This window comes from Numida meleagris, chromosome 6, assembly GCF_002078875.1.
Source record: "Numida meleagris isolate 19003 breed g44 Domestic line chromosome 6, NumMel1.0, whole genome shotgun sequence".
Lineage (NCBI taxonomy): Eukaryota > Metazoa > Chordata > Aves > Galliformes > Numididae > Numida > Numida meleagris.
In genome coordinates, this window is record NC_034414.1 from 29,475,413 (window position 1) to 29,495,311 (window position 19,899).

The following is a 19,899-nucleotide window of genomic DNA, read 5'->3' on the forward strand; positions in this document are numbered from 1 at the left end:
CGGAGCGGGGTGTCGCGGCGGGCCCGGCCCGGCCGTGCCGCGGTGCCCGAGCGGTCGGCGAAGTCGGAGCTACCCTCGAGTCCCGCCGCTCTCTTGCAGGCGGTACGTGGCCGGAGGGCGGTGCATGTCCGCGGCCAGGCTGGACGGGAAGGTGGCGGTGATCACGGGCGCCAACACCGGCATCGGGAAAGAGACCGCCAGGGAGCTCGCCCGGAGAGGCAAGTCGGCGTCACGCTGCGAGCGGGTGCGGCTCCCTCCTCTGCGTCCGAGGCAGGGTCACCGTGTGTCTCTCTCTGTAGAGTCGGTGCCCCGCAGCAGCTGCTTATCCCTTCTCCTGGCTTAACCGCAGTTAGAAGAGACGGTGTTAATTGGAAATGATGTGATCCGGCACCACGCATCGTGGTGCAAGAACGTGACGGCCCCCGGAGTTACTGATCCTGGGGCCGTGTTTCTAAGAGCCGTCTTCTGAAGGTCCTTCAGGGAGGGCCAGATGTGCTTCTCAAGAGGTTGTAACCCCTCAAGTCCCCAGTTCTCAGCTGCCTTCACTGCTTGAACCCTGACACCATGTCTCGGGATGTGGGAACGCTCAGCACTACGGCCACTTGGGAGGGACCTGAGAAGTGCCTGGAGTCACGGGGCTCTCGTGTGGGGCTGGGAAATGGCTCAGATCCGCTGCTGTGTGTTTTAAGCTAAACTGGTTTAAATGCTTTTTGGTAACTGGCAAGGCAATGAAACTACCCGTTCACAGCCTGTTAGAAATTGCTCTGGCTGCAGTCCAAGCATCTCCATGTGCTACAGGCCCTAGCGCTCCCATACCACGGCCGGTACGACCTGGTCATACCAGGGCTGCAGTGCATGCACCTGACCTGGGAGAAGCTGGACAGGGGCACTTCAGATGTGCGTTTTCCTGGTCTGAAAACAGGACTGGGCTTGCTTGGAGCTAACAATCTGCTAGAAGAGTTTTTGTGCTTGTCAGCTGCTCCCCTGGACTGAAGTCAGTTCCGTAGGATACATTGTAAGCGCCAAGTGGTCAGCCCTTGTCGCAGCCCTGGCCACGCAGTGTGCTCCAAGTGACTTCCACTTGTGTTCTGCATTTTCCTCCTTGCAGGTGCGAGGGTGATTGTTGCCTGCAGAGACATAGCAAAGGCAGAAGCTGCAGCAAGTGAAATCCGAGCTGAGACAGATAATCAGGAAGTCATCGTGAAAAAGCTGGACTTGGCTGATACCAGGTCCATCCGGGAGTTTGCTAACAGCTTTCTAGCAGGTAAGACCTCTGGGTCCTTCTTTTCAGTGTGCATATTTTGCCAGCAACTACTGTCTGCTCTCCAGAGCTAAGGAAGGGGTACAACAGAGTGTGCCCTGGGAGCAGTATTGCCCTGTTCTGTTCCTACAATGCTGTTGACTTCCTGTGTGACCACATGCGTATCAGGGGTTTCAAAGGCAGAAACTGAGGGTGTTGTGCAATGCTGCATGCTGCTGATGTGACTTATGAAAGCGTCTTCCCTTTTCTTGTATGGATTTCATTTGTGGTATCTGGAATTGTTCTGTTGTGACAATCTCTATTCTAAGCAAAGGCAGAAAAATGAGAGGGCAGCTCCACCCTCTGTTATTGTTGGTGTCTTCGGGCAAGAAGGGGGTTCTGTTCTGGTACAAGGGGTTTTTAGCTAACACCAGATTACTGACCCATGCATTTCTGTGCCATATTGTCTTCTGTGGTTCACAGTAGGGGCTTGCCGGAGGCCACGTGATGTTAACATGTTATGTCACGTTAACCATGAGTTATTCTTATTTTACAGAGGCAGTGTGGCTGCAACTCAGGCACGGGTTTTCTTTGTTGGCTGACTTGTGGCTGTCTGTCTTCCATCTCTGTATATAATTACTTTTTTTTTTTTCTTGCAGAGGAGAAGGAGCTCCATATTCTCATTAATAATGCTGGGGTAATGTTATGCCCTTACTCCAAGACAGCTGATGGCTTTGAGATGCACCTGGGAGTAAATCATCTTGGTAAGGCTAGTGGAGTCAGGTTTTCATTTCATAGCTGTGGAAGAATGCCAGTGAGAAATCCTGCTTCTAGGTGTTCTCATCTTTCCTTCTTGTGGTAGAATGGAAGACCAGAGTTAGAGCTCTGGAGCTGGAAGCTGGCTTCTTTGGGGTTAAAGTGTCAAGAGGAAGAATAATGCAGTGTATCTGCTTATCACGGACCTAGTTTAAAAGTCTGTAGCTGCTGTCTGGGGCATTCGTAATGTGTAACAGCTCCAGCTTTTTGAAGCTGAGGAGCAGAGCTTAATGGCCCCTTAAAAGTTGGGGCTGTTGGCTTAGTGGGTCTTCTGTGGGCTTGAAATGAGGAAAGCTGTAGCTCATAATCAACGTGTTGAAAGTACTTTGAAATTCCAGTGGGGGAACCCTTCAGCGAAGAACAGAATTTCTTCTCACTCCCAGGTCATTTTCTTCTAACCTTCTTATTGCTGGAGCGTCTGAAGCAGTCTGCACCTGCCCGGATAGTGAACGTGTCCTCACTGGCTCATCACGGAGGCCGAATCCGCTTCCACGACCTCCATGGTGAGAAGAGCTACAATCGTGGCCTCGCCTACTGTCACAGCAAGTTGGCCAACGTCCTTTTCACCCGAGAGCTGGCAAGGCGGCTGCAAGGCAAGTCCCAGCAGAGTGCGGAGCGGTTTTCTTCTTAGCTTTTGAGCAGTGTGGGTGAGGAGGATGTGCTGAAGAAAATCCCTGTGCAGAAATGAAATGGTTTGAAACAAGGGTCACTGACAGCTCTTTGTTGGAAGGGAAAAAATATCTCATCCGTGGAACTAGGAAACTTAAAGCACTAATTGTCTTTACAGCAACAGGGCATGGGAGGTCAGTTGCCTGACACAGTTGAATGGATTTGATTTTAATTTGGTGCTTGTCAAAAACTGGCTGCATCCAAGTACACAATTGTGCTATGTGAGGAGAATTTAAAGAGGAAAAAACAAAGGAATTGGACTTGTGTTGAATTGCAATCTGCAGTGGACAAACTAAGGCAGTTGTAGCTGCCTTCAATGGTGAAGGCCTGTAAAATAGAAGCACAGGGCTAGACAATATCTCTTAAGTCACAACACATGCATCAGCCATGATATTCAGTCCTTCTTGTAAACTTAAGCAGTGTCTTCTCTAATCGTAGTACAGTACGTCAAAGAAATCTCTTGCTGTCTAAAGCCTGATGGAAATTGTTGCTGTTTGAGCATCCAGGCTCCCTAGTACACTGTTGTGCAGAATGTATGTAGTGACAGCAGTGTTTGGAAAGGACAAGGGAGTGCTCCAGAAAGCAGTAGTGCTAAGAATTTTACTAATGCTCCCTTTTATCCACAGCAGTTCTGTACGCTGCAGAATATTTGCAGGTACAACTGAGGAGGATATTGCCCCATTGTTTAATGGGAGTCTGATGCATGTATTTTGTCCTGGGCTACTTTCTTTTACCATAGGCACTAAAGTCACAGCAAACTCTCTCCATCCTGGGTCTGTCCATTCTGAGCTGGTCCGGCACTCGTTTGTAATGACGTGGCTGTGGAGGATATTCTCATTCTTCTTGAAGACTCCATGGGAAGGAGCTCAGACCAGTGTGTACTGTGCAGTAGCAGAGGAGCTAGAAACTGTGACAGGACAATATTTCAGGTGGGTGCAAGCTGATGGAGTGATGTATCATGGAAGGAAACCTCATTGGCTGAGAAAATGAGTATTACTGTCATTATTAAGAAGAGACTATGTAAGCGGCTGGTATAACTCATGCCAGTAAGATTGAGGGTGAGAGAAATACCAGAGCACTATCCTTTCTAGATTTCTTGAAGTTGATACTGTGTGTTACAAGGGATCCCTGACCTATGCAACACTTCCTTTCGTGCAAGGAATATTACTGTACTCCAAGTGCAGGAAAGGCTGTCACAGTTGTAGAGCTCTAATCCTTAGATTGCAGTAATTCAGTCTGCAGCAGAGCTGCTTAGTTAATGAGGTCACTTGAGTCAATCATGGAGAGACCAGTTTGGTTTTCCTCTGCTGGAGCAGAAAGGGCCTGTGCTCCCAGAGAGATGGGAGGCCTGGTGGTGCTGCAGAGCTAGGAGGTGAGATTTTCAGGACTGGCACGTGACAAAATAATTTGATTCTCCAGTGTAACAGACCCTCAGCTCCAAGAGACTCCTGCTGGGATGCTTATCACTGTTGCCTGCAAACTATCAGTTGTAGCTCTCTCTACGAACCTGACCGTTTCCTGATTTCCTTTCACCTGCTCCAGGACATGGTCTAATCATGCCTTTTCTCTTAGGAAAGCTACAGCTCAGAACAGTTCTACATCATCACCATCCTAAATTTGGAAACTGCAATTTCAACAGCTTCCTTGAGCTGTGTCTGTCAGCTTCTTGCTGGGTGTAGGGCAGTGTAACAATACTGTATTTAGGAAATTAACATGGATTTATTTTTTCCCCCATAAATAGTTGCCTTTGCAACAATAATACTGGAGCCTTTGCTTCTTTTACGAGCTCTCCTTTCTTGTGATAAGCAACGAGATTAGTCTCTGTAATGACTTTGATCTTCACTTGGGCATTCGTTTACCTTAATCGGACTTGATTATATAAATAGATGCCTTAATCTTCTCTGCAAGACTGACTGTTTTTCTGAGAATATAAGTGGGGTACTACACTAGAGTAGAGAAAGCTTTGGTGGATTTTAAAGTCATAAAAGAGCAGAGTTTTGAACTTGGTAGGAAAATAATAGTTTATAACAGTAAATCTCACATCGGCCTGGTTTTACACTGGATTGGCCTTTAGGAAAGCCTTTCAGCTTTCCAGGCAACATATGCATATTAAAAAAAGCAGTCTGCCAGACCTCAGGAACATCAGAGACTGTGTGCTTTCAAATATGAGAACACTAGAATGGATAGGAATCTTACATTTCATCAGATGCAATTTCATCTGTTCTCTTAAATTTCTATGTAATATGCAGCATCTAGCATTACAGATGAGAACACACAATCCTTAGTCCAGACAATGTACTGCCTGATTGCAGGAGCTGAGAAGAAAGGGGCTGTAGTTCAGAGACTAATGGAAATGGGAATAATGTGAAACCATATATCGTTATTACGTTATTATATTCAGAGGCAGCTTTGCCTTTCATGCAGTGGCAATATAGTGGGATGAATAGGATGGGATAACCAGTTTAGAATGAAGGGCTGTTTGAGTAGCTTAGTTATAATTTGCTAGAAAAAAGTACTCCTGCAAAAGCCCAGTTAGGATTTACAACCTTTTTCAGTAATACTAATGAGAACTTGCACTGATGAGTATACAGCAGAATATATGTAAAGTTCTGTAAACATCAAGATGGCAGATAGAGCTAGACTCGCTTGCTAGTACTTGGTGCCACAGGGGAAGATTCTTCCCAAGCTAGCTCCCACCTTCCTTACCCTTCTTCAGTTGAAGTTTCATGGATTGAGAGCAGTTCCCTCACCTTACCATAGCCATTTCAGTGTACGGCTGGAGATTTTTTTTAAAATCAAAGAAAATAATAATAATGTTCCTCTTACAGTGATTGCCGGCCAGCATATGTATCTCCATGGGGTCGGGATGATGAGACAGCAAAGAAGCTCTGGAATGTGAGCTGTGAGCTCCTCGGCATCCAGTGGGACTGAGCAGCGCAGCCTCTTGCGTGTACCTGGCTGAGCACAGTGATGCTACTCTTGGAAGAGCGTTGCTGCCAAGAAGGCTGGTACTTCAGCTGCCCTTGTGATGGTTCTGTGGATGCAGTCCAATATGAATTTCTGGAACGTTACACTTAAGGATTGAGATTAAAAAGCAAAGCATCCCCTTTTGTAGCTGGAGAGTAAGAGCACCAATGCAGTGAGCAACCTTTGGTAGCTCACACAACAGCCAGAGGCTGTTGTCCTGTGGCTTTAGAATAGAAATGGAGGTTATCATCTTAGCTTTAGATGACCTGTATTAAAAGTTGATCTTTGTGTTGTTGTTTTTTTTCCATACCACTAATAGTAAAAAGTTAGGACACTAAGCTCACGCTTTACAAGGTCATTTTCTGTTCCTACTATTTGACAGGGCAGAGTACAAGTATTCATGTTTCTGGCAATTACACGTAATATAAATGCTCACAAGCACACAGAAACAGGTGCTGGCCTAACTGGGATCAAGCATTATTTTCCATGTTCTCTGTAAGAACACCACCTCTAGCCCGTGAAGTATCTTGCCCACTGGTTGCAGTAAGTTAACTGAAGGTTGGTTTTATCTTTTGGGAACACAGCTGTCAGTGCAGCTGGCTGGAAGGTTAAAAGCTGCGGGAATGGTGAAATTGGGCAATGGCTAGTTATTTTATTCAAAACAGTTAACATCTCTGCTGTGAAACACTAAGAAAAGATGGTGTAAAAGTTGTCCTAATAAAATCCCAGGCTGTACGTTAAGTGATTTACAAACCTAGAAAAGAACAGATTTAATTAAAAAGAAAATTAACTGCAAACAGAAAAACAGCAAATGATTTCCACTGAGATTTCAGCATTGAATGATACATTGCTTTGACAGCAGACTACCTTGAGCTACATAGCTGAAGCAGGGGCCAGTGCTATCCTGATATTGTGGTCGATTTAGTCACAGGACACAAAAAGAAAACACAGAAATCCCAGCAGTTATGGGCCATGGCTAGCCATGGCTACCAGCCTGACCTCACAGCTCCGTACAGTGAAAAGGCAGCTCAGTCAATCCATATCCTCATGAGCCTGCTCTCTTGGAGCTCTAGTGAAAACTGATATAATGGGACCTATAATCAGAGATTATTTCTGAAAAAGTTTTTTAGCTGCTTAACTCAGCAAGTGCCATAGTTCAGAGGATTATCTTGTTTCTGGAAAAAAAAAAATCCAGAAGTATTTAGATGCATGTTTGAACATTCCTCCAACCAACTGCCAGTGTTGGGAAGCAAATGCTAATTTTATGATTAATGCTGTCTGGAAGCTATCCATGCAGATCAGTCCTACCCTACCTCTGATCAATGCTAAATAAAACCATTTCCTCTTAACAGCAGGAAAACACAACTTTCTTCAGAAACGTTGATGCAATTCACCTGGTTTTGCTGATATCTTTACCTGCCTTACTAATGTAAAAAACTAGTTTTAGGTGACATTCTGAAGTCCCTTTGTGCTCCTCCCTGTTCTTGACCTTTATTCCTCCCACAACAACGTAGCAGTGGAATGTTTACCTACCATGCAGGCTCTGTGCAATTCTCAGCTCTTCGAAGGGGCTTTCAGGAGCAACAGGAACCATTTACAAAAAAAGCAGAAAGCATCTCTAGGCCATATTTTCCCCTTTCAGGTCAGTGCTTTTCTCAAACAAATGAATCACATTGTAGATTCAATGTAAGACCTAACTCCATATTACCACGGAGAGGAGTCTCCTCCCTCTCTGACCTTGGGTAAGTCATTTATACCTTCTAGACTGATTTGTAAAATGAGAGATCTTAAGCTCATTTAGATGCCTTAAAGGCAGTATTGTAAGGGAGAGTTGCATTAACTTGCAAAGCTGCCTGAAGAGAATTACTGGTCTGTGAGAGTACATGTATAAGCTGAGCTAGCTACCAGGGTGACCTTTGAAGAGGTGATGATAGCACGGTTACTTTAAGTACTGAGAACATTATAGTAAAGGGACGTTTTCATATGAGAATTCTTCGCCTTCCACTTCATCTGGTGAGCACAGCCAAATGCAAAATACCGACCTAGAACAAAACACTCAGCTATGCTGAGGTGAAAAGCAAACAAGATATATTGAAACCTTCAGTCATAACACTTTATTCTCTTTTTCTCTCCCCTCCCCCCCATTGTAAACAGCCCGTGGTCATTACTATAGAAAGTTTTTAAACTGGCAGTACTCAATCCATTTCTGAAGCTCAAAAATTCAAACCCTTGATAATTGCACTATTCGTGACAAAAGGCAGTTGGTCAGGATCAGACTTCCAGTTCTGCTGGTAAGAGAAAGATTCCCTACAATTCCAAGTTAAGAACATCAAATTACAACAAACACAGTATAAAGTGCATAAAGTACAGTGCAAAGAAGTCAAGAAGAAAGGCAGGTACAGAACTGACTGGTCTGCATGACAAACTCCACTCTCTGGGCTCTATACAGCTGTAAGGAACTGGAGCAGAACAGTAAGTGTTACAGCAAAGCATATCCGGATACCCACAAACAGTAGAACCTCCCCTGATAGAGAGCTAGAAGTCATCAAATAGATGGATAGTGTCACGTTTCAGGATTAGCCTAACAGCTCTAAGCTGATGGCAAGCTAGGTCAGTCTGGCCAGGAAAACAAAAGCAGCTTTCATTGGTACTGCTCACTAATGAGATTGTGCAAATCTGTGATTGGGAGATTCTGAAATCTAAATGTGGTCATTTCTGACAGCTTAGCTCAGAGACATTTCTAGCCCTGCTCTAGTGAATAGCGCACCTCTGGGAGAGATGGTGGTGGGAGTGGAGCACCCAAAGGGGATGGAGGAAGACCTTCCCAATGCCATGGCAGTCTGTTCTGTCACTGCACCGAGTCTGGGAACGTTACAAAACCCTTACTTGACAGTCTTAGTTATTCTATGTACTAAAACTATTGCAGAAACTGTTCCGTTTCTTCAAAGGTCAGTCAAATGCTAAACAGTTAACAACAAAAGTGAGCTAGTTTTCACACCTCGTGCTGAAGTAAAAATTAACAGCAAACAAACTCTTGAGGCCAAGTTTTGTTTCTTATAGAAGGTCCTACTGCTGTCTTTCTTCTGCTTATTTCACATGTCCCAGTCATGACTGCAGAGCAGCAGCTGCTTCTTTCAGCATCCTTCAACACAGAAATGACACAAAGACGTCTACTGATTAAACCTAAGACTTCTGCTCTGTTTCTTATCACAGCAAGCACTCCACCACACACACAAGTTTAGAAGCCACTGTTCTATTTCTTGCACTATGGAATACTGCCTCTTCACATGTCCTAACGCACTCCAGCCTGGCATTATAATCTACACGGTATGTCTAGTTAATGCATTCTGCTATACCAGACAGGGACAGGTTATTCTCATAAGAAAGAAACTAAAATTCCTGTGTGACAGGAATACAGACTGCTGAATTTTGCCACAGCTCTATCTTTCCATATTTTCTGCCATACCTAAAGTTTACTGGCATTTGCTCAGTGATAAAGCTGCATCACAACATTTTATTGGATATTATAGCAAAGAAAGAGGTAGGTGATTTTTTTTTTAAAAACTATTAAAGGATTTTTCCCTTTGTAGGCCCATTGCAGGATATGCCCTTTACAGCTTCATCCATCTAATAAGGACTCAAGTGCAATACATACATCAGACAGTGCAACTGGGAAGTAGAAACCTGCCATGAAGAATCAGTTCGTACTTTGTCCAACAAACTAAAAAAAGAAGTTGAACACACTGCAGTGGGTGGGAGTAGGGGAAGGAAGTTAGCAATAGTTTGTATAGAGGCTTTAAAAACAACCATCTCTGAATTTCAGTCTTTGTAAAAGATCTCTCAAATCTTGAAAAAAATCTTACAGGAAACCCATAATCACAGAAAGTGTTATACTCTAGGCTACACCGAGCTGCTGAGATTATTCTGTTCTCTCTATGCAGGTTTTCTGGATTAGAAATTAAAAAGAAATGCAAAAAAAAACCAACAAGATCAGTGCCTTTCTAAAAAAACCATGCATTCTCTTCCGCAGACCTAAAATCTTGCTTGTTCTGTTTGAAATTTCCACCCTTCCCCCACCCTCCACCCAAATCAAAGAGGGCCAAAAGATACCCTGAGGTAGTGACTATTTGTCAGATTACTGGCACTTGTAATTTAGTTCCCTTCCTTTTAACCAGAGGCACACTAGCAGTTTCCATTTGCTACTGACACAAGTTAGAAGACTTCCCTTTTACCAAGATATTGCTGCACTGCATGCCTTTAAGGTGTCTTGAAGTCTTCCCCTTCTGCATGATGGTGAACGTCAGTTATTTCCTGCTGCTCTGGCCAAGCCGATTTCTCATTTTGGGCTGGTGCACTGTGAGCCATTGGGTACAGATGGCATGCACAACATCTTCTCCACTGCTCTCAGCCAGCTGGCGCACATGCTGGACGAGCTGCACTGCTCTGCTCTTCTCCTGTCTCACCGAGACCAGATAGGCAGAACGCAACTTGTTGCACATCAGGTAGGCTTGGATCTGGAGCAGAAAGAGCAGGCAGAACTCTGTTAGAAAGCTAAGGTAAGCTAACACAATAAGCTTAAGCAAGGATTTGCTGGAATATTATCTCGTTCAGGAGCCTATCATAGAAGGCAGTAGAAGCATAATATGAGGCAGAGTATTGTATGGTGTAGATCCCAGTGTAAAAGATAAACAGATGTATATTTCATTAAATTTGTCTCTCATGGAAACTCTTTTACAGTATCACCAAGAAATAAACATTAGTAATTTTACTTCATGCATTCAGTTTCCATAGCCCCATGGCAATATTATAAAATAGTCATTTTCTACTGCTCTTCTATTGTTCTTCTAGAACAGCTAACACGTGAATATTTCAATAATAAATCTTTCATAAAAGGCAGAATTAAAAGCCCATTTTTCAATCTACATAAAACACCAAGTTTGTCAGTAGGAACAGGACAGAGTAGAGCCAGAAATTTTAAGATTTTATCCTAAGTTATGCCACCCAGGATCTACAAAAGTCTGCAACTCTGATCCACAGCCTCTTCATCTACAAATATGCATTTGGAGTTGTGTTATTTATCTGCTACTTTCCATAGGCTTGGCAGGCCGGTACTTAAGCTAACAAAGAAATCAATTAGTTCGGGCCTCATTTGCTCATTTAACTCCTTATCACAATGAAAGCAGTATAAATCTTGAAAGAATAAGCTGACATGGCCATCTCAGAGCTAACTCAAACACTTTTCCTCCACTCTTACAAATGCCTAGCTCTCATTGCAATGACTATCGAGGAACTCTAGGATAAAGATCAATCAATACCTTCATCTCACAGTTCTACACTTGAAAACACCGCAGCCTTAAGCAGCTCATTGATTTCTAGTCTAGAAAGTGGCCTTCAAAACCTTTACTTGAGCGAGGATGAGAGAGAAAATGCTGGACGAGAGCATGTATCCTGGGGATCGAGACTGGACTGTTCAGCTCTTGCTAAAGGAATTCTTCTACTGTGCTTTTACTTACCTTGTTTTCATCGCTGTCCATATCCTGAATCAGATTATCGAGATCCTGTATCCAAAAAGGGAAAAGGTGTTCACATTTAAGTGACCATGGTTTGCAAACTTTTATTCCTTAAGGAACCAAACCTCTACCTAGAGGAAGGGCTACTGAGATCACAGCTAGATATTTACATTTTCCCAACCACCACTGCTGCACACACAGAAAATATAAATCCCAATTGTTCCTTTTACCACAGCTTCTTCTGCCTGCCAAGTCTTTGGGGTATCCCTAGAGAACACTATGAGGTCCACCCTCTTGTCCCCTTTAAAGCTCTACCAGTCAAGTTAGGGGTACGCAGCGATAAGACAAGGAGTAATGGCCTAAAACTTGAACGTAGGAAGTTCCATACTAACATGCGGAAGAACTTCTTAATGGTAAAAGTGATGGAGCACTGGAACAGGCTGCCCAAAGAGGTTGTGGAGTCTCCTTCTTTGGAGATATTCAAGACCTGTCTGAACGCCTCTCTGTGCAACCTACTGTAGGGGTAACTGTTTAGCAGAGGGGTTGGACTCGATCTCTTGAGGTCCCTTCCAACCCCTGAGATTCTGCAACTTATGCTACCTTCACTGGGATGGAAAAGATGCTGTGGTATGTAAAAGGAATCCTAAAATGGCTTCCTATGGAGGCAGAAGGTATCTGTCTCCATGCATACTCTGTATTAGCCAGGGAAGCTTCACTGAAGGCAACCCCTCCCACCCCAGTTTGGAACATTTGACAGGGTCCTGTCTGACAAAGGTTCTCTCTCCATCACAAATACTTACTTGGGAAATGCAGAGTAGGAGCACACTAAGCAATCTATCTTTTACTCTCAGACAAGTTAGCATAAGGAAGGAAAACACACACTCCCACCTTTAAACAATGCGTGCAGTACAGAGCCAGATTATTTGAATCACTAGAAGGGCAGCAAAGGCACTACAGAGTAGTCCCTGTAGCCTCCATTGTATACACCCATCGTACTTCAAAAGAAATACCAGGCAGGACAGAATTACCTCAGCAGGTATGTTCTTGAATTCACTTAGACAATTTAAGATAATGGTATCTCCATCATTCTTGGCTGCAACTCCAGACTCGCTGACACACTTGAGTAGCTGCCGGATCTCACTGTACTTTTGCTGCTTCACCAGCTGCTTGGCCACTTTGCTGTACACTTCTGTAGCCTCCAGCTGGAAATCCTAGAGGTAGTTGAACACCAGAGCAACGTTAAATATTGTCAACAGGTTTTCTCAGTATAGTCTCAGCAACTCTTTACAAATAAGACAACCTCTGCTGAGGACAAAATATCATAGCATGCTCCAAAAAAAAGAAAACTGTTTTGGTGACCTCTGTCCAGAAGCAGCCATGCTATAGCCTTTGTCCCGTACGGGAGACAACAGCAAGACTGCACTGCATGAAGCAGTATCCTTTAGCAACTCTTCTGTTCAACAACAAGGGCATCGTCACCTTTTCCAGGGTGGCAAGTAAGTTTTATTTCTTCTGATAAATGACCTTTCCTACCCAAACCACCACCACCCCACTTAGCAGACTCCTTTAGCAACACAGGAATGAGAAACAAAGAAAAGTTTGGGAGCTAATGTGCTACACTGACTGTAAGCACCTCGGCATCTACCCAGACATGAAGAAGGTGAGGTCCTCAGAGACAGTGATCAGTTATTCAGCTTTGCTCTCTTAGAGTTCAGAGAGCAATGCAAAGATGTTTGGTGTATTTGTATGGCTGTCCAAACTGCGAAGAACTAACATGTCAGAGCTCTCTACTCACATAGTAATTGTGGTTTGCCAGCATTAAGTCACTGAACAAGGTGCAAGGCAAAGGAAAAGCCCTATGTAATTCATTTGTAGGAGCCAATTAACTTGGAGGTATCCTACTGAACCAGAATCTTCCTTCCTTTGCCTAACTTCTTCAAAATACATGGACATTTAAGACTTGAACTACTGACCTTTCTCATAAGAGATTTTCCCTTTTTGTGGATTAGAAGACAGCTGGCAAAAGAGTCTTTTGCTTAAACAACTGCTGTTTGCAGGAAGTTATTTTTTAATAGTAATACCTGTTCTACCATACCTGAAGGACTCTGAATGCAATCCCAAATCCCTCCTCAACATTTTTGCCTTCCAACATGACCTGAAAAGAAAGGCATCAGACAACTCTGAGGATGCATATCCATTTTTTGTGATATATAGTTAAATAATAAAGCTCGCATTTCCAGATTTTGCCCGGAGGACAAAAGGCAAGAAATCACTTCAACAGAGAACAGCACCATCCTAGCAAGAAGAGGAGGAAATATAAGGTCTATTGTTGCATATTGATTCACTGGGGGATGCTGGGTAAGCAACAGATGAAGCTGAGCTGAAGTTAAGAAAAGTAACAATAGCAGCATTATTTGCCTTGCTTCAAAACACGTAGGATGTACAATCAAAAGGCACATTTCTACCAGTATTTGGGATCCTCCACTTCAGAGAGCTTGAATTTTGAGCAAAGGTGCTTCAGGGTTTTAGGTGTTCTCCGCTACTTGGAGAAAAAAGCATCAGTTTTTCCTTAACTGTAGGTTGCATACATGCACAAGGAACCTGCTCATGAGGCCACTCCAATGATCAAGTGTTTCAACCTGCGTATCACATTGGTACCGAAGGTAAAAATTAATGCTGTGTTTGGAATAGCACTACATACCTTGCAAGCAACATCCATTTTCATGTTGTTATTTCCAAAAAGTGTGGGCAAGGAGGAACCTGTCATTTGAGAGCTTCCTGAGATCTCGCATCGATGCAGAAACTTAGTAACTTCCATTTGCAGATCAACTGTATTGATGTGCCTAGACAAGGGAAAAAGAAAAATCTCACTTGATTTTGAAATAGAGAAAGTGTCAAATATTGTTTCTGAACTTACTACTTCCACGAACACATTTCAAAACACCATATTTATTTCTGAACAGCAACTATTTTAATTACTGTTGGACTACCTCTCTTTCGGGTAGCCAAATCTGCAGCAATAAATTCTTTATAGATTTGCGCACTCAAGACATAAAAGCTGCAGGGAAGCTCTGTTTGCATTATTCTAAAGAGCGATTCAGAGAATCACAGAATGGCTTGGGCTGGAACTGGATGGGCTTTAATGTTCAACCCCTCTGCTGTGGGCGGGCTTGCCATCCACCCCTGCTGTGGCAGGGTCCCATCCAGCCAGCCTCAAATGCTTCCAGCAATTGGGCATCCACAGCTCCTCCAGGCAACCTGTTCTGGGATCTCCAATGCCCTCTGAGTAGAGAATTTCCTTCTAACATATAAGAAAAATCTCCCCTTAGTTTAGAACTGTCTTCCCCTTGTCATATTGGCACCAGACCATGCAATCTGGAATCCAGAATCTGGATCCCAAATAAGCAACCGCTTCCTCTTTTTGCCGTTTTCACACCCACTCCCCCTCACCAACGTTAAGCTTAATGTCTAGCCTAAAAAACATGAAAAACAAATCCTAAGAAAACCAACTGCAAGTGGTATGTGGCTGAATGTACACACTGATTTTTGAACATTGGGATTCAGTTAAGTCTGAGACCTGCTAGTTGAATTAAAATTTAAACAAATATAGCCAGCAAAATACATCTGTCTATGCATTATGTTTTTTTTTTTTTATTATTGTTGTTGTACCGCTCTTTTAAATTACAGGATGATAGGTGATACAAAAGTAATGGGAATCTTACAGTTGCAACTAGCTAGCCAAATTTGGGTCAAGTTCAGCTAGTATGCATTATCTAAAGTGAACCCAAACACAATCATTAAGACAAAAAGTCTGAATTTCCCCTTAACTAAAACTTAGCTTGTTGTTTATGGATACCTTGACACATCTGTAGCAGACATTTTCTTCCGGAAAGTGTACACCATTTTCTTTCTTCCTGAACTTCTTGAGACCTCCTGCAGGTAGACTTTGAGATGGTCCTTGATCTTTACAAGCCACGTCTGTTTACCTCCCAGTTCAGTGTAGGATTTTGCTCCATGAGTAAAAAATCTAATACAGGTCATAGCAGCACGAACATGATCCTAGAAGACATATACTGTTTGCTAAGATGGATCAGAGCAAACCACGTTCTCTAATCCTTGTCTCTACTGAAGTGCTCAAACAAAGCGGCCAATGCTCTCTTTAAAGCAGTAATTAAGCTGCTACAATGTGCCAGATCCATGACAGAAATACAAAGCAGGTCAGCTTCATTCAGTCTCACACTGTTATTCAGGATTCAAAAATAGCAAAAATATACTTGCGCATCATGCAAAGCTACACCACAGTAAATCAATAAAAGACTGACAACATTCAACATCTCTCTGAAAGAGATGGGCAATCACCCTCATCTTACCTTCATAAATTGTTGTAACTCATACAGAATGTGGTAGTAGTTTTTTCTCTGCAAGTATTTGCAGGCTGCAATCAAATACATCCCCCAGCTCTCAAGTCCTGGATCAATGGTTTCCAGCAAGTTCTCCAACATATGCAGCTTTCCGCTTTCATAGCTTGGAATGAAGATCCCTTCAATGAATACTTCAGAAGGGGATTCCTACACAAACATCAGAAAGGTGGCCTGAAGCAAAGCAGCTGTAGCACATACTTCTTTTGTGTAAGGAAGATCTGTCAAGTGACAGATCATAGCATCAACAGATAACTCAGGCTGGAAGGGATCTCTGGAGGTCGTGTGGTTCAAACCCCTGCTCAAAGAGTGGCCTCTCGACCTGTCCAGTCAGACTCTGAGTATCACCAACTCAGGCAATTCAACAGCCTCACCGGGCCCCAGCTCCCACGTCTAAATATCCTCATTGCAAAATCTAAAAAAAAAAAAAATCCACTTTTCTATGTATCCAACTGGAGTTTCCCTTGCTCCAAACTGTGTTCATTGCTTCTCGTACTGTACATGTGAGATAAGCCTGACTCCATTTCCACAATCACCCATTAAGTGGCTGAAACCAGCACTCAAGATCTCCTCTAGCCTGCTCTTTCTCAAGCTTAAAAAAAAACCAACCAAACAAGAAAACCCTATCTCTGCCACTCTCCTCATACATCATGTGCTTCAGGGCCCTGAGCATCATCCAGCCCTGTGTGTTCATGTTATGATGGAAAGAAGCATGAACTATTTCTTGGCCTACATAAACATTTTAAAGACATGGTATGGACTTATTACTTTTTTTAATCACAAGATTTAAAAACGCTCCAATGCAAAATGTTTTGCCAGAAACTTAGTACCTTACAGCCTTAAGGTAATAACTCTTACTCTCTAGCTCATGTGATCACTACTAGCCTCCATGCCCACAGCCTCCACTCCGTCTAGAGTAATTTCAATGCCTGCTCATTAACTAGCAAAATTATTTCATCAGCGTTGCGAAAACATGCAGCTTTTCTTTAAAGATAAACTGACATAAAAGACACATTTGAAAATGGATTTTAACATGCAGATGAGAATACAAGCTTAGAATGATTGATGACATAAACAGAAAGCAAAGCCAATACAGCAGCTTATTACAAAGCTCATAAGCAAATTGAAGACAATGGAATTCAGTATTTACAGTTGTACATTCTCAACAGAATTATTAAAAAAACAGTAAATGAAAAAAATCACAGAAACATACAAATACAAAGCCAATCATTCCTCTCTCCCCAGCCACACGCACACTTAGCAGCTTTCAAAATGGGGAAATGTAAAGAGCTCAGATCAACACATATCCTAAGAAGCAGCCTAAACGAAGCAGCGGGAACTTTGCTGGAATAGTTTCCTAGCTTAAATGTCATTAAATACCAACAAAACTGTATTTTCCAGTTATTCTCAAGCCCTCCTACAACATATAGTTTTCTGCAGCCAGAATCAGAAACCACTTTTTGGCTTCCCTAGATTTCTGTCCTTCACTCATATTCCTAGTACATCCAGAAGGGCAAACATGGGTGTCTGATGAAACAAGCAGTACCAACAGATAGAGCCACCGTGATAAAGTGTCTCAAATTATCAGAATGCTGGAATTCAAAATCTTCCTTATTTCTCCTAAACTATATTAACAATGAGTACAAATTATCAGCTTTGCAAAAAAAAAAGCACTGTTGATACAGTGACTCTACAAAGGAAAACTAGAGCATTTTTCTTCTCTCTAGAAGCTAGTGTTTCAACACAACGAGGAAGAGATTAAACACAAGGCCTAAAGATCAATGTTATTTTCTCATGTGACTGAATTCTTGGTAGACGCTGGATAGCCCGTGTGATAAGATTCAGGACACTGAAAAACTCCTACGCATAAAAACACCCAGAATGCTCTGTGATGCTCAATGCCATTTTCAACTGGCCTTGAAGACCTCTTAGCTGCTTTCCCAATTTCATTTTAAGTGATGGAGCACTGGATTACTCACCTTATTTAACAAGTGAAGCAGTGCTTCTCTCATACAGTCATGCCTCATGTAAAAGCTTATTATTGCCAGATTAGTGCCATAACTATGTAAATAGAACAAGCACTCTTGATAGTAGCTGTTATGCTGAACCTTCCCCTCACACATCATCTCCAGAGAGAGACTTCTTGTTCTCAACGTGGCTTCAAGTTCCCTCAATGTGGCAAAGTAATCATCATCCTGCTGTTAGAACAGAATCAGTGATAGGTGATGACTAATAAGAAAACTTTCTTTTCAATTGTCAACCAGACCTCAAGTTTTTCTGAAGTTGTCTTTAAAAAAGTCATCATTTTGGGGGAGTTAGTCTCTAGTAATGCTTTTTATAAACACTAGATTGGAACTGTGCTATCAACAGACATGCTGAAAGTTGTGGCAGCTAGCACAGCTCACATTTCAGGAATGGATGGGGGCTCAGTTATTAAACAGAACAAAGCACTCCACAGCAGCTACTCCAATAACCCAGTTCAAACAGTTTATTTTTATTTTTCAAAAATATTTACTACTAAAAGGTCTTTCATCATGATACTTAGTAGTTAGTTAATACTAAAAGGCTTTTTGGTACACCTAGTTAGAGCTTCCAGAGCTCATCCCAAATCATGTAATAGTGCTCTCTGCCAACAAAAAAGAGTATGATCGCATCTGTACCTTCAGTTCTGAATTCCTGCTACATTAGTGCTTTAGTAGAGAAGTGCCATTACCACAGCAATATAAAGTATCAGTGGGATGGAGTTTAGTTTTCTCAGACTCTAGTAGTAATATTTCAACCACTGCAGCTTCTTTCCCACCTACCAAGTATGTCCCCAATTACTATAAAAAAATCCTATGATCTGCCACTCAGTCGTCAGTTCACTGTGAGGTAGCAGCTTGTAAATTTCTCAATGTTTAGTTTGCAGCAGGTAATCGTGACAAAAGAGGGAAAGAAACTCGATACCCGATATTGTATCATGGATTGCTGCAAAATGCGTATTAAGGCAAAAATACTTAGTTTTACTATAGGCTCTCAGAGCAGACAGAAGACCCTCACCGCAATGAGTGCAGGCTTCACCGTGGACTCCAGGTATTGTATCACATCCTGGACTAGCCTTGACCCGTGGTTCAGCTGGTTTAGATCCACAGGGGGCTTTAAACATCGGTTAAACTTCTCCCTCGCTGAACTTAAATTTCCAGCTTTAAGACAAGCCATGCCCCAGGCATGCCATGCTCCGCTTGGATCCAACCCAGATTTTGTAGAAACCTGAATTCAAAGCAATTTGTTAATACTGCAATACAGAAAATAGGAAAGCTGGCTTATCGCAGTCTGTGACTATGATATAAACGTCCTTCCTAAACTGCATTTCCCATTAGAACAACAATATCAGATGCTGATTATTTCTAGGTTACTGCATGAAATGCCAAGTACTGAAACACCCATGATCTCCAAATCAGCGTTTTTATCGTACAAGGTTAGGTAACCACACATCTGGGAAACTTTGATTCAGCACCTTTAGAGCTTAGAAGAAAATCTGTTTCTGACATGAAAATGTCATAAAGCAATTGTTTGGTTGTTTGGCTTTTTTACACAGAAAAACTGCGTAAAAACAGCGGGTTTGTGGTTTAAAAACAAAACAATAGCAGATGTTTCATGAACAGCCAGGAAATTTTTACTTCGCATAACCGCTGATCAAATTTATTCCTGATTTTTTTTTAGTCAATCAGCTGCCTTTAAACATTTATTATTATTCAAATATATCATTTCCGTTCGGTTTTTTAATTATCCTTCAAAAATCCTTATCTACTTGAAGCATCATAATCCTCTTCCTAACTGCAATGCCATTAAGAGACTTAGAAATACTGGGAGCAGGGGAAGATAAACCACACCCACTGAGCTCTGATACAGATTTGCCATTATTGCCCATTTCTAAGTAAAGACTTGTAAATGGCACCTTACCAATATCTGCTGTGTTATTACAGACAAATAAGATCTAAGACACAAGCTTCAGATAAAATCCTGCCACAAAGGATGCCTCAGCCCTTCTATTGGATGTAAGGCTCCTCCATGCAGTAAGCCCATTCCAATTTAACTGTACCAGGAAACAAAGCCCCTATCTTTCCTTTTAGAAGCCTGCTCCACAGCAGACGTTCCTTCTCAAAAAACCTCTTTTTCTAGTGCTCAGAAAAGATTTTCTTTGCTTTTTAAAAACTCAGTCCCAGTTTGTAACAATTTAAATGTTGTCTGTTTCACACATATCCCATCCATATCCTAATCTGAACTCAAAGAAAAACAA

At 42.4% G+C, this 19,899-nt stretch overlaps 2 protein-coding genes across 5 annotated transcripts in view; one reads left to right on the forward strand and one right to left on the reverse strand.

Moving 5' to 3' along the window:
* Positions 1–6,445, forward strand: part of LOC110401302 (retinol dehydrogenase 12-like) — a 7,236-nt gene extending 791 nt beyond the window's left edge. The window contains exons 2-7 of the mRNA XM_021402238.1: positions 6–218; positions 1,109–1,264; positions 1,900–2,004; positions 2,440–2,649; positions 3,465–3,654; positions 5,554–6,445. Of these exons, the coding sequence (XP_021257913.1) occupies positions 6–218; positions 1,109–1,264; positions 1,900–2,004; positions 2,440–2,649; positions 3,465–3,654; positions 5,554–5,656 (977 nt within the window). The 3' untranslated portion in view covers positions 5,657–6,445. The remainder of the gene's footprint in view (positions 1–5; positions 219–1,108; positions 1,265–1,899; positions 2,005–2,439; positions 2,650–3,464; positions 3,655–5,553) is intronic.
* ZFYVE26 (zinc finger FYVE-type containing 26) overlaps positions 7,782–19,899 on the reverse strand; it is a 45,553-nt gene continuing 33,435 nt past the window's right edge. For 2 of the 4 annotated variants that reach the window (XM_021401501.1, XM_021401500.1), the window contains exons 34-42: positions 18,660–18,869; positions 17,600–17,818; positions 15,573–15,770; positions 15,059–15,261; positions 13,904–14,045; positions 13,298–13,357; positions 12,231–12,413; positions 11,206–11,250; positions 7,782–10,206 (exon numbers count right to left, since the gene is read on the reverse strand). In XM_021401501.1, the coding sequence (XP_021257176.1) occupies positions 9,997–10,206; positions 11,206–11,250; positions 12,231–12,413; positions 13,298–13,357; positions 13,904–14,045; positions 15,059–15,261; positions 15,573–15,770; positions 17,600–17,818; positions 18,660–18,869 (1,470 nt within the window). In that variant the 3' untranslated portion in view covers positions 7,782–9,996. The other 2 variants (XM_021401502.1, XM_021401503.1) reach the window with 2 other exon arrangements.